The 14949-nt window shown below is 39.9% G+C and overlaps 1 protein-coding gene across 1 annotated transcript in view; it reads left to right on the top strand.

Moving 5' to 3' along the window:
- The window catches only part of tweek (transmembrane protein KIAA1109 homolog tweek), a 789520-nt gene that overhangs the window by 184501 nt on the left and 590070 nt on the right, over positions 1-14949 (top strand). Inside the window, 1 exon segment of the mRNA XM_068348609.1 lies at positions 8713-8868. Within this exon segment, the coding sequence (XP_068204710.1) occupies positions 8713-8868 (156 nt within the window).

Below are 14949 nucleotides of genomic sequence, written 5' to 3'. Positions count from 1 at the left end.
AGCCGGGCGGACATGGACATATATCTTTCTTGTCCCTCTTGTCTAGACAGGAGATGTTTAAGATGTACAGTACGGTCCCAAATTATTTGTGTTCAAATTATGCGATTCCCCATTTATGCAGTTGCTATTATTCAAAAATAAATTTTCTGTATCTGCAAAGCTGTTCAATGTCTGTGAGTCAAGCACTACAAATCTATTGTCTTTTTAAGTATATTGGTAGCCCTATCTATAGTTTTTGATAATAAATGTTGCAAAACGATATTTACCTTACATTTTATTAACATAATTTCATAGTAAATAGCCTACAGTATTTAAGGAAAAATTCCACATCAACAATGAAATCAACTTTAACTTTGCGAGTCCAGCTGACAAAATGTAAAGAGAATTGTGGTTACTTTCTCGGCCATCTTTATCTTTCTCTAACCTTAAGATAATTTGAATGGTAGTGTCAATGATGGTATATTAAAGTATCATTTTTGTTTAGTACAGTATATATAAAAGGTTTATTTTTGCCTTCGGGTGTTCAAGGTTTTCACACGTAGGCTGGGTTCGTTTATCGGCAGTGAATAGCCTAAACTTCGGTAACGAGTCTGCAATATTTGGTCATATTTTAAACAGTATACATTTGATTTGCAAAGATTGGTTTTGTAGAGTACACGGTATAATTATAAAAATCTCTCTCTCTCTCTCTCTCTCTCTCTCTCTCTCTCTCTCTCTCTCTCTCTTCTCGAGAGAGAGAGAGAGAGAGAGGAGAGAGAGAGAGAGAGAGAGAGAGATAGAGAGAGAGAGAGAGATAGAGATATTTGATGCCAAAAATCCCCCCCCTCTCTCTCTCTCTCTCTCTCTCTCTCTCTCTCTCTCTCTCTCTCTCTCTCTCTCTCTCTCTCTCTCTCTGTAAGAAATAAAACCTTAGTTCACATATGGCAACCTGAGTTTAAGAATGAAATTAACATGACTATTGTTAGTTGTGGCGATCAATTCCTCGCTTCAGGAGGTACACGAAACAAAAACACGGCATTCAATTACAACAGCTGATTCTCTCTCTCTCTCTCTCTCTCTCTCTCTCTCTCTCTCTCTCTCTCTCTCTCTCTCTCTCTCTCTCTCTCTCTCTCTCTCTCGTGTTATACAATACTTACAAATAGATGAAGAAACCAAAATCGGGTTTCTTAAAGTGTCAATTAAATACGAAACGAAAAAATTATACCGTGTATACATCCATTTCAATCATAGCTTAAAATACGGTATCCGATTTCGTCAGCAAACCACAATTTTTTAGGAAACATCATTTTATTCTAGAAAACTGCTACTCATTAAATAGTTAATTGCGCTTTAAGAAAACATATGCATTTGTTTTTTAATTTTGGGAGTGTTTTAAAAATAGAGTATTGCTGACTTCTTTTTGTTTTACTTCTGGCTGTGATCAGATCAGCTGATGTCTAGTTGCCCGCTCTTGGGAGCGTACGAATATAGTAACAAAGTATTGTTTATACCATTTCTTAACTTATTCAAATCATCTATACAGTTAGTTAATATTACTCAAGCACCAATGTGTTTTAATCTATCATATTTTTTGTTTAGTACTATTAAAACACTCTCTCTCTCTCTCTCTCTCTCTCTCTCTCTCTCTCTCTCTCTCTCTCTCTCTCTCTCTCTCTCTCTCTCGGCTACCTTTCGCTACCTCTCATTTTTTACCTCTATCTCTCTAACAAATGAAATCTTTGTGGCTTCACAAAGTATTAATTATATTAAAAATCCATCATGATTCAATTTTCCTTACTTTCTCCAAACTTGCACCATCTCTGTCACATTGAATGTTATAGCGGTAACTTATTGTTTGATGACTTTAAAAACCTGGCCTAGTACTTTCTTCTTCTTTTACTTTTTTTTCTGGTGGTTCCATAATTGAGGTGGGTACAAGTTGACTTATAACTGAAGTTAGGAAAAGTATTTTGGATATGAAATGGACATTTATCTTTCGTAACAGTTTAGAATTATCGTAAATTATCATTCTGTCATTAGCGGCAGTTTGTTATTGTTGATTACACGCAAAAAGAAAAAAAAAAAGTTTTCTTGCTTTGCTACGTATGTAGGAATTTATATAGATACGGTAAATAATATTTGTAATAACATATTTACTAAAAGCTTTTAATATCATTATTTATCACTTTGATCATGCGTGTTTAATGCCTTCGTTTGTTTATTATAATCGAAGATGGAGCGTACAGTAGACGAATGGAAGGTTTCCGTTTCACGCGGCGTCATAAAGTAAAACATTATATAAATGGCATTCATTTAATTTATTTGGAAGTTCTAAGAAAAATTAAGTAGAACATTGGTAATAACAAAATCAACATATAATCAATACTTGGTAAGATTGCTGTCGATGCAAAAACTGACCTATAAACAGATGTGTAAATGCGTCTTCGTTATGATCACAGATAAACGTAAACAAAACATTGGTTGTCGTTTTTTATTGTGCTTTTTGGCGTGTTTAGGAAACGCATGATATAAAAGCGCCTTTATTTTGATAATTCTGAATTTTCAATTATTCAACAAAAGCTAGTCTATAGAGTGATGGTTTTCTATTCACCAGTTGTTTTATATAATAGATATGAGAAACATTAAAATTTGTCTGTATTTTGGGTCGTGTTATAACGGGAAATATACGGTGTTTACACCCATCCTGGTTGTAATTTTAACCTTTTTCAAGTTATTAGAACTTTAAAGTATATTAAATGTTTGATTTATCCACAAGAACAATTTCATATTATAAAAAAATATAGTATAGTACTGTACATCGAAAGTATTGGAAATGGGAAGTAAACACGTTTGAATAGGCAAGTTGCTGGTTGCCATGGCCCCAATGGAATTATTTCTGTTATAGTATGTGGTATAATTATGTAACCTCTCTCTCTAAGAGAGAGAGAGAGAGAAGAGAGAGGAGAGAGAGGAGAGAGAGAGAGAGAGAGAGAGAGAGAGAGATTGTTTTGATGCCAGAAAACCTCAAATCAATTCTCTTTCTCTCTCTCTCTCTCTCTCTCTCTCTCTCTCTCTCTCTGTAATAAATAAAATCTTAGTTCACATTTGGCAAGCTGAGTTTAAGAAGGAAATTAACATGACTATTGTTAGTTGTGGCGATCAATTCCTTGCTTCAGGTGGTACAAGAAACAAAAACACAGCATTCGATTATAACAGCTGATTCATTCTCTCTCTCTCTCTCTCTCTCTCTCTCTCTCTCTCTCTCTCTCTCTCTCTCTCTCTCTCTCTCTCTCTCTCTCTCTCTCTCTCTCTCTCTCGTGTTATACAATATGTACATATAGATGAAGAAACCAAAATAAATATTCTTATAAAGTGTCAATTAAATACGAAACGAAAATTTTATACAGTGTATACATCCATTTCAATTTTAGCTTAAAATACAGCATCCGATTTCATCGGTAAACAACAATTTTTTAGGAAACTTAATTTTATTCTAGAAAATTGCTACTCTTTAAATAGTTAAACGCGCTTTAAGAAAATGTGCACTTTTGTTTTAAATTTTGGGTGTGTTTTAAAAATTGAGTATTGCTGATTTCTTTTTGTTTTACTTTTGGCTGTGATCAGATCAGCTGATGTCTAGCTGCTGCTCTCAAGACTATGCATGTACGAATACAGTAACAAAGTATTGTATGTATCATTTCTTAACTTATTCAAACCATCTATACAGTTAATATTACATAAGCATCAATATGTTATAATCTATCATATTTTTTGTTTAGTACATTTAAAACTCTCTCTCTCTCTCTCTCTCTCTCTCTCTCTCTCTCTCTCTCTCTCTCTCTCTCTCTCTCTCTCCTTTGCTAGCTAGGCTACCTTTCCCTAGCTCTCATTTCTTACCTCTCTCTATCTCTCTAACAAATGAAATCTTTGTTGCTTCACAAAGTTTCAGTCATATTAAAATCAATCATGATTCAATTTTCCTTACTTTCTCCAATCTCGCACCATCTCTGTCACATCGAACATTTTAGCGGTAACCCAATAATTTGATGACTTTAAAAACCGGCCTAGTACTTTCTTTTTTTTACTTTTCAGATGGTTCCATAATTGAGTTGGGTACAAGTTGACCCATAACTGAAGTTAGGAAAAGTATTTTGGATATGCAATGGACAATTATTTTTCTTAACAGTTTAGAATTATTGTAAATTATCATTTTGTCATTAGCGGCAGTTTGCTATTGTTGATTAAACGCAAAAAAAAAATAGTTTTCCGGCTTTGCTACGTATGTAGGAATTTATATGGATATGGTAAGTAAAATATTTGTCATAACCTATTTCTTAAAAGCACTTGATATCAATAGTTATCGCTTTAATGTGTTCGTTTGTTTATTATGATCGAAGATGGAGCTTAAAGTAAACAAATGGAAGGTTTCTGTTTCATGCAGTGTCTTTAGGAAAAACTTATGGAAATGGTATTCATTTCATTTATTTGGAAGTTCTAAGAAAAATTAGGTAGAACAACATTGGTAATAACAAAATCATCATATAATCAATACTTGGTAAGATAGCTGTCGATGCAAAAACTAACCTATACTGTACATAGATGTGTAAATGTGTTTGTTTCTTCGTTACGATCAGAGATGAACGTAAACAAAACAATGGTTGTCGTTTTTTCTTGTGCTTTTGGCGTGTTTAGGAAACGCATGATATAAAATCACCTTTATTTTGATAATTTTGGATTTTCAGTGGTACAACAAAAGTTAGTCTATACAGTGATCGTTTTGCTATTCACCAGTTGTCTTATACAATATATATGACAAACTTATTAAGATTTGTCCGTATTTTAGGTCGTTATTGCGGGAAATATACGGTATTTACACTCCTCGTGGTTATAATTTTAACCTTTTTCAAGTTACTAGAACTTTAAAGCTTATTAAATGTTTTATTTATTTACAAGAATAATTTAACATAAAAAATACAGTATAGTACATAGAGGGTATTTGAAATGGGTAGTAAACACGTTTGAATAGGCAAGTTGCTGGTTGCCATGGCCCTAATGGAATTATTTCTGTTAGTTGTGTTTCGAAATATGCGATTTTCCATTTATACGAGGTCATTGATCGACCAAATTCTTGCATAATTATAGTAGAAACCCTATGTAACAATAGTAGGGATTGGTCTCCCACACAGTAGGAGAGTTATGCTTCTCGCCGCAGGAATCTGAAAGTGATATCTGCGTTGCTAAGTCTCTTCCCGATGGGAGTTAGAGAGTAATCCCTTTCCAGGCGGTGAAAACCTCTCCTCAATATTACATGTCAAAAGTTAGCAGAAGCCATATCTTCAAAAGATACTCAAAATTAAGAAAGTGTCAAATATGCATAGCTCATCATAAAGTATGATAAAGAAACCAGCATGTTCTAGAGGACAATCTACATTTCCCAACTCTTTATCAGGAACCGAGTCTGCCATTTGACGATAGGGCCCCTAAGCTGAGGTCTCCTCTACAGAATCTTAAGAGATCCCTAAAAGCTTATAAATAGGGCGGCCGGACCGCATTACCTGTGGTCACGCTCAAAGGGTTCCCAGAACTACGCATTCCTTTCAGCCCGCCCTCTTCTTCTTCCCTTCCTAGAGTAGGGAAATTGAGTAGGAATTTCACTGATATCTACGCTTATTAAGATTCAAGCAGGAGAGCTGTTCAGCCAGATTACTCTCTGCGTGCCGCCATCTCGGTAATCATACGCGTCAACCTTCCTGCTATTGAGGAATTTTCTTCACCCACAAGGCAAGCCTACTGTTCATCCCAGGATCTTCCCTGTAAAGACAGATCATATTCTAGCTCTGGGTGTGAGCATTTTTCGACGCAGCGCAGTAAGGTTGAGGCACCCTCCTTGGAAAGTTTGGACGGTGGCTAAAAGTAAGGCCCCATGAACATGTTTCATGAGCACAGAATTATCGATTATCCAGGGATTTCTCCTTCACGGATTATAGAAGGGGAAAGTAGGAAGGTAAGTTTTTACCCCCATGCCTGCAACAGAACAGTCTGACTTGAAATTCAACCTGTCTAAAAAGCGCAGAAGAGGCCCATGCTGAAGATGGAACAGGGAATATTTGGGTAACAAGCCTTTTGCTTATAATGCACCAGGTGTGGAAAAAGTACATTCTGAGAATGGACAGGATGAATAGGAAAGTGGATTCATCAGATCTATCCCCACCCCCACATCTCACCGTAATGTACTTACGAAGGAAGGAAGGGAGGAGAACCAGGGTTCTGCTTATAACCTTGATAAAAAGATTGACAACCTCATCCTTCATCTAAGAAACAGTACAGAGTCTACCTTGAGAAACTTGTCATGGAAGACAAACTGCAAGACAGGATTAATCCCAAACTAAATTATGGCCCAGAACTATTGAAACTGACGAAAGGTTTCAGCCCTGGAGAATTCTCTTAAAGCCAGCAGGTACCCGGGTTTACCATTGCTGGCTCTGTCTGAGAAAAGAGATATTTTTGCTACCTCGTGGTCTTTTCAGAGCCCATTGCTGTTACCAGAGAACTTGGATAACTTTGTTGAACATGGAAAAAACAGCCATGTCTGTAATCCATACCTGTTCGTAAATCGACCATTGGGCCAGTGCAATATTCCATTATGAAACGATGAAAGATCTTACAAATCGTGATGCCTTATGAAGATTTATCACGAGCAGGGTCTTCAGCCCTAAAATTCCTGTAGCTACAGACCGTTTTCCTATTGGGGAACTTTTTCTTGAAAAGATGTGATGCTATCCTGATCAAATGTGCAAAGCAACTACCCCTGGGTGAAGCACTAAATCTGAGAAATTTGTAATTTGTATTTGCTGTATTCTCTTCTAGCCAATATTGCTAGAAGAGAACAGGCAATGTCAGGAAGGGAAGTAGCGTCAATTTGTAGCCCTGCTGTGCATGCTTACAGAGAGCCTGTATAAGATTTTTAGACAGCCAGGAGCTCAGACCATTTGAACCAGGTGATCTAGACCCTCTTCCCCTGGAGGCAGGATCTGAAGACAATATTTCTCACTAGCGTAAGAGCATGCCTAGACTTAGCACAGGGAGAAAGGAATCTTGTACTGTGGAAAAAGTGATGTCAGTCGATGTGGCCATCCTCTGGACTTGGAAGATAACATGTTCAAATATGGACCTCCCCATCTTCCCCATTGTTTTTCCCTTACTTTGGTTAGTCTCTATAGGCCTCCGCTGTGTAAGTGTCGAGGCTGCCATCCATGATTTTTTATCTCTTTCTCGAGAATATTCTATACTAGTCTCAGGCAGGGGTAGAACATGGTGCAAGTCCCCTAGGTCCCCCAGCTTTGCAGGAAGTTGAAAGGAAGCTCCTTTGGTCCAATTCGTAGGACTAAACAAAACTAATATTAATGCCAACATTAATAAAATAAAAATGAATAGGAGACAGGGAGGAGGGGAAAATGGTCCAAAGAAGCTTCCCCCCACTTTGTGCAAAAACCAGGAGACCTTGGGGACTACAATGCATCATTCTAGCCGTCTATATAATACAACAATGATGTGTGCTCCTTCTCAGATGTCAGATATTTTGTCTTTTCATGATTTTAGTGTTTTTGAGTTGTCTCCTTCAGATGATCATGATCTGCTTTCTCTTTTGCCTTTTGCCTGAAGATAGTTTTTAAATTTTATAAGCTTTAGTTAGGAGTGCATAATTTCACTTTCTCTATTGGTATGTTTCATGATTACATTAAAGTTAAAGCGTAAAAGAAGCTACTCTTAGTTTGACCGTGATCTTGAGAGGGCTAGACTACTTGCATATAGAAGGAATGATACAATAATGCCACTCAAGTCTTTGAATTTGCCCAGGTAAATGATTTTGATCCAAATCTTATAGAAGCCTGGAAGGTTAAGGTCAGTTTTGGCAGAAATCCTTCTTTGGAAAGAGTTTTAATGGCAGCTCAGTGGCATACCATCTTGGTGTTTGCTGAACATTACCTTGAAGAATCCTGCTCTTCTTGTTGAGATTGTTGGGCTCTAGGTACTTCAGTAGCTCTTGGCAATGTGATCTTTTAATTTTTTGTAATTCAATTGATTTATAATTTTCTTATTTGCAAAATGTTTTTAATATTTTTAATATCTTTAGAAAACCACTCTGGAGTTCTGTATTTCAAGGATAGTTTTGTTACCATTAATCTAGACCTTTTTAGTCTAGAATTTCGATTATTTTTATAGTATTTTAATTATATAACACTCTTATTCCTGTCCTTCACTGACAACCCACCTCCATTAGGGTGTGGAAATCAACAGTATGAACATCAGTGGAGGATCTTAGAAATAAACAAAATTCTAAAGATATTTATATATACAGTATTCTCATCGGATGGTTATATACAGGTCCACCCTCCTCCCCACTGACTTATGATGTCAAGAAGATATAAAATAGTTTGACTCCAAAATTGAAATAACAAAGATGCCCTGGGGCTTTGCTTCTTGCCGTTAACCACTAGAGTTTATCATTATTTTATTAGAGGCATGTGTCTATTAAAAGGAAATAAAATGTAATTTAAAAAATGAAATAAGGGTTAATGTGAATGAGCCGAGCTTCTGGAAAAGCCATATGAATATCAGCGAAGTATCGAAAAACAAATTTTATTATGAAAATTATATTTTTCTCCACCAATTTGAATTTACAGTATGGTATTAAGATATTAATCATATCTTTTTATGTTATTTACGTTTCAGATATGATAGAGGATTGGTCTTCACGAACACAGCCTGACCTTCTCCATTTTGTTCCTTACACTTGGAACTTTAATCTTAAGCTTCATCAGTTTGAACTAGTTACCCTTGCAAATGGATATAATTGGGTCGATTGCTCATCACAACATCAAGCTAATGGTAATTGTATGTATAATGGGTGATTAATGGATTTGTACATGTTTTGTTAGTTAAAATAGGAAAGGTCTTTATTTTTTATTTGTTCCGTAACTGAAATACAAACCACGCTATTTACATAGGGTAATTACTTCGGCGTAGCTGAATGACGAGCCATAAGAATTTTAACGAGGGTTTACTACCCCTCCGCTAGTTAGCGGGGGGTAGGGAGGGGTAGCTTGCTACCCCTCCCCCCTCACACACAGTGCGAACTCCACTTTACTTTTGGCTCGGATGGCGAACGGATGTCTCCGCTCCCATCCTCGCTTGACGGCCATTAATGTTTTGTCTTTTTAACTTACATTTTCTTATACTTAATATTTTTAAATATTTAACTTAGCCGGTGAATATATAATAGCTGAGCCTCCGGCAGCTCGACAGAAAAACACAAAAACTCGCGAGCGATCGCTATGAAGGTTGCGGGTGTGCCCACTAGCGCCAACTATCGGCCAGATACCGCATATACATGTAAACAGACCCAATTTTTCTCTGTCGGTCTGATCGACAAGACGTACCATTACTCGCTGTTAACCTGGAGTTTTTCAACAGTCTTGGTGAAGTACTTCCTTTTGGTTTGAGCTTTCGCAGTGCAGGTGTTTTATCTTCAACTTAAATCTTGAACTCGTTTTTGGATAGATTTCATTGTTGATGACTTTGGATTGTTTTTTGGACTTTCTTTGACTTTTAAATGGCCGACCCTTCCCTTAGTACGGAAGTGTGTTTTAGGCTTTTAGCAATTATCTTATCACGTTATAAATTATAGATATTCCTCTATATATTTTATATCTCAACCGCCTTTATTAGGCCTCTTCGATTAGCTTTCCATTTATAATAAACATCAAGATAAATTTTAATGATTTGTTTATATGCGACCTTACCTATTCCTCCCCTAATCCGAGAGTAGGCGGTCCTAACTTGGAAACCGAAGTTAAACAACGTTGAGCCCTTTCAATCGTAAATAACTTTTACAGAGCAAATGATTTAAAACTTATTAAATGAATATTTTTTAGTAGATATTTTATGAAAGATTTTCTTTGAATAGTCTTCGTACTGTTTCAAAGATGAACTAACGTTTAGTTTATTTATGCTACGCAGTTTGCGCTCTATCGTTACGATAGAGAGAGAGAGAATCACGGTTTCACTTTGCAGAAAGAGTAAATCGATTCTGACGTTTTGTTCATTCTTCTTTCAAACTTAAATGTTTTAAATACTAATTTAAAGGAACTTGTTAATTTTCAATTTCTTAGTCCCTTCAGTTTTTTCCTTTGGTCAAATAACCTGTTTATTGACGAAAGGTAAGTGGGCTTTTCTCTTCGGTGCGAAATCAAGAGAGAGAGAGAGATAGAGAGAGACGGAGAGAGAGAGAGGAAGAGAGAACGTTCCGATCTTTATTCTCGTCCCAAGCGAGTAACGTTGTTCTCGAGTCAGTTTTTTACTCTCGTCCCTAGTCTCTGTACGGGGAGAAAGGATAAAACGTTTTTAGTTTTTATTCTCGTCCCAAGGCACTGTACGGTGAGAGATTGAAGACGTAGTTTTGAATGATCTAGCGTTTAGTCTCCTCCCCAGCCACTGATCTTTTTATCTTAATATATGTTTACTGTTTTTTGCTTGTATTAATGTGCTTACATTATACGACTTATTTTGCAATTATAACCTTTTGATGAGGGTAGAATTGCGTGCTTCAGGTAGAAATCAGTTTTATTCATGCCTAATGTGAATTGTTGAAAAATTCGATTTCAGTGAAGTAAGTGCAAAACAGAAAATCGTACTGATAAAGTGATAATTGCGCAATGTGTTATCAGTGTTGCGACCGAGGGTTCGTCTGTTCGTGCCTGTCGTTCGCCTAGTCCGAGACCTCTTGCAAGCTCCCAAGCCCAGGGGAGAAGTAATGTCGTACGACTTATGGGTTCGAGAGGCCTTGATCAGCGAACAGACGTTCCCTCTATGGTTTCAGGCGTGTCTCATCAAGACCGCCCCTACCATAAGACGAGCGAGACGATTTTCTCCTCGTCATCCGAAGGCTTTTCGCGTAAGAAACCGTGGAGCAAGGTTTCGAGGCCCTTAAAGCGAAAGTTCGTCCTTTCAGGACAGGTCCAGCGTCCTGGTTGTAGCCATTGGGACAGCTCTGATCCTATGCAGTCATCGGAAGACTGCTCGCCGCCTAAACAAAAGCGTAACACAGGCTCCGAGAGTCTTATTGTAGGCAAGGTTTTGCAGTCACAGACGTTACCCTTGTCTCTTACCGCACCCATTCCCGTTGATCCTAAATGGGTTGTACGGCAAGACATGCAGAATAAGCTTGCCTCTCTTATGGAGGACTATTCTGCTATGCAGGTTCACGATGATCCTCACCGCTTAGCTGATCGAGATCCTGGCCGTCAGCCGCCCAAACGAGCCTTTGCTCGTCCTGTTGACATTGACGTTACAAAGTCACGTCAATCGTGTTTTGTAGAGCCTCACTCGATGCAGTCCCGTGTTGACTCTCAGCCGCTTGTGGACGTTCAGCCACTGCCGCTTGCTCTTGTTGACGTTCAGGACGTTCGCCAAACAGCATAGTTGACTTGTCTTGACATTGAGCGTCAAGCACCGCTGTCAAGAGTTGTTTTGACTGCTCAGTCTAGGCAGTCAAGGCAGTCTCGAGTTGACGTCGAGCGTCCTCCCGCACCTGTTGTTGTTGCTGGTCAGTCCTTTAAGCAGTTACATGACATAGCGTCCTTGACTGCTACTGTTGCTCCTTTGCGTGTGGACTCTGCTTGTAAAGCATTGCCACCACGGCAGGTCTCTCCCTTGCTTGAGACTCGGCAATTGTCGGACAAGGTTCCTTCAGATGAGGAAGTTGCTGATCCCCCTCCTGCTGATATTCCCTTGAGGACTCTGTCAGACGGAGAGGAGCTTAAAGCTGCTCAGCCCTCTATGGACTTTAAATAAATCATGCTGATTTTTAAGGATCTTTGTCCGGACCATTTTGTAACTGCTGCTCCTCGTTCGCCTAAACGTCAGAGTTTACACTAGGCCTAGCTACTTCGAAGCCGTTGTTTTCTAAGCTAGTGCTCTCTCGCTCTTCTAAGAGAGCTTTACGTTTGCTAGGCGACTGGTTAATCACCAGGAGGAGTTTGGGGGAGACAGCCTTTGCTTTCCCTACTTTTAAGCTGGCTTATAGAGCGAGAGTCTGATATGACACGGGAGAAGTTCTCGGCTTGGGAGTTCCTGCCTCTGCCCAGATAGACTTCTAAAACCTCATAGACTCTCCCTGGCGCCTGACCATGAGACGCTCCAAGATTTTATGGTCGGCTTCAGAGCTAGACCATCTCCTGTTAGGAGTTTTTTCGAGCGTTTGAAGTTTTGCTGTACAATTATGTCATGCATAAACAAGGCTATCAGGGATGGCTCCAATAATCTGACAGCCACGTTCTCTGCAGGAACAAGTCTACAGGGATGGCTCCAATGATCTGGCAGCCATGTTCACTGCAGGAGTACGTAAGAGGCAAGTGCGCTCAATGTGTTCATTGTCAAGACAAACTTCACGATGAAGTCTACCAGGCTGTCTTGACAGCATTAATGGAAGGCGACTAGATGGTCTCTCTCGACCTTCAGGAGGCATACTTCCACATTCCTATACACCCGGATTCCCAACCGTTTCTGAGGTTTGTTTACAGGAATGTGGGGTACCAGTTTCGAGCCCTGTGCTTTGGCCTCAGTCCTGCTCCTCTCGTGTTTACGAGGCTCATGAGGAATGTGGCAAAATCCCTCCATCTATCGGGAATCCGAGCCTCCCTGTACTTGGACGACTGGCTTCTCAGAGCATCGTCCAGTCTTCGCTGTCTGCAGGATCTACTTTGGACGTTGAGTCTGGCCAGGGAGTTGGGACTTTTGGTCAACCTAGAAAAGTCCCAACTGATCCCATCCCAGATTATTCTATATTTGGGGATGGAGATTCGCAGTCCAGTTTTTTCGGGCTTTTCCGTCTGCCACTCGAATAGAACAAGCCCTGCTCGAAGTCCAACTAATGCTGAAAAGAGAACGTTTGTTCAGTCAGGAGTTGGAAGAGTCTCGTAGGGACTCTCTCATCCCTGGAGCAGTTTGTCTCGCTAGGGAGACTACACCTTCGGCCTCTCCAGTTCCATCTAGCCTCTCACTGGAACAAGGACAAGACGTTAGAGACGGTATCATTCCCAGTCTCCGAACCAGTAAAGGCATGCCTGAAATGGTGGGACAGCAATATCAGTCTGAGAGAGGGACTATCCCTAGCAGTCAAGAACCCAAACCACGTGTTGTTCTCAGACGCGTCGGATTTGGGTTGGGGTGCGACCCTGGACGGTCGGGAATGCTCGGGTCTGTGGACCTCAAGTCAGAAGAGCATGCACATCAACGGCAAGGAGCTATTAGCAGTCCACTTAGCCTTGATGAAATTCGAAAGCTTTCCTCGAAACTAAGTGGTAGAGGTCAACTCAGACAACACCACAGCTTTGGCTTACATCTCCAAGCAAGGAGGCACACACTCCTTCACGCTGCTCGAGATCGCAAGGGACCTTCTCATATGGTCAAGAAATCGAGACATCTCCCTGTTGACGAGATTCATCCAGGGGGACTTGAACGTCTTAGCAGACTGTCTCAGTCGGAGGGGTCAGGTGATACCCACGGAATGGACCCTCCACAAGGACGTGGGCAAGAGTCTTTGGGCTACTTGGGGTCAACCCACCATAGACCTCTTTGCCTCCTCGTTGACCAAAAGGTTACCAATCTATTGCTCTCCAGTCCTAGATACAGAAGCAATCCACATAGACGCGTTTCTACTGGATTGGTCTCATCTGGACTTATATGCATTCCCACCATTCAAGATAGTCAACAAGGTACTGCAGAAGTTCGCCTCTCACGAAGGGACAGGGTTGACGTTGGTTGCTACCCTCTGGCCCGCGAGAGTGGGGTTCACCGAGGTACTTCATGGCTGGTAGACATTCCAAGAAGTCTTCCTCTAAGGGTAGATCTCTTACGTCAGCCCCACGTAAAGAATGTTCATCAAAGCCTCCCCGCGCTTCGTCTGACTGCCTTCAGACTATCGAGAGACTCTCAAGAGCTCGAGGCTTTTCGAAGGAGGCAGCCAGTGCGATTGCAAGAGCTAGGAGAGCTTCTACCTTCAGAGTATACCAGTCGAAGTGGGAAGTCTTTCGAGATTGGTGCAAGCCAGCATCTATGTCCTCTTCCAGTACCTCTGTAGCCCAGATCGCAGATTTTCTTTTACATCTGAGAAATGTTCGCTCCCTCTCAGCTCCCACGATTTAGGGCTACAGGAACATGTTGGCTTCGGTCTTTCGTCATAGAGGCTTAGATCTTTCCAACAATTAAGATCTCCAAGATCTCCTTAAGTCTTTCGAGACCTCTAAGGAACGTTGTTTGGCAACTCCTGGATGGAACTTAGACGTGGTCCTAAGGTTCCTCATGTCAGACAGGTTTGAGCCATTACATTCAGCCTCCCTGAAGGATCTCACCCTCAAGACGCTTTTCCTAGTGTGCTTGGCTTCGGCTAAAAGGGTCAGTGAAATTCATGCCTTCAGTAAGAACATCGGCTTTTCTACAGAAAAAGCCACATGTTCACTTCAACTTGGTTTCCTGGCCAAAAATGAACTGCCTTCTCGTCCTTGGCCTAAGTCTTTTGATATACCTTGCCTGTCAGAGATCGTAGGCAACGAACTTGAAAGAGTGCTGTGTCCAGTTAGAGCTCTTAAATTCTACTTAGCTCGTACTAAGTCCTTACTAGGTGGATCTGAGGCATTATGGTGCTCAGTTAAGAAACCATCATTGCCTATGTCAAAGAATGCTTTGTCATATTTTATCAGACTTTTAATACGAGAGGCTCATTCTCACTTGAATGAAAAAGACCGATGCTTGCTTAAGGTTAAGACTCACGAAATAAGAGCTATAGCAACTTCCGTGGCCTTTAAGCAAAATAAATCTCTGCAAAGTATTATGGACGCGACCGTTTGGAGAAACAAATCGGTATTCGCGTCATTTTACTTAAAAGATGTCCAGACTCTTTACGAGGACTGC

The sequence above is a fragment of the Palaemon carinicauda genome, chromosome 24 (genome assembly GCF_036898095.1).
Source record: "Palaemon carinicauda isolate YSFRI2023 chromosome 24, ASM3689809v2, whole genome shotgun sequence".
NCBI lineage: Eukaryota > Metazoa > Arthropoda > Malacostraca > Decapoda > Palaemonidae > Palaemon > Palaemon carinicauda.
The sequence above is the reverse complement of the archived record's forward strand: the minus strand, read 5'-3'. Positions and strand labels throughout refer to the sequence as shown.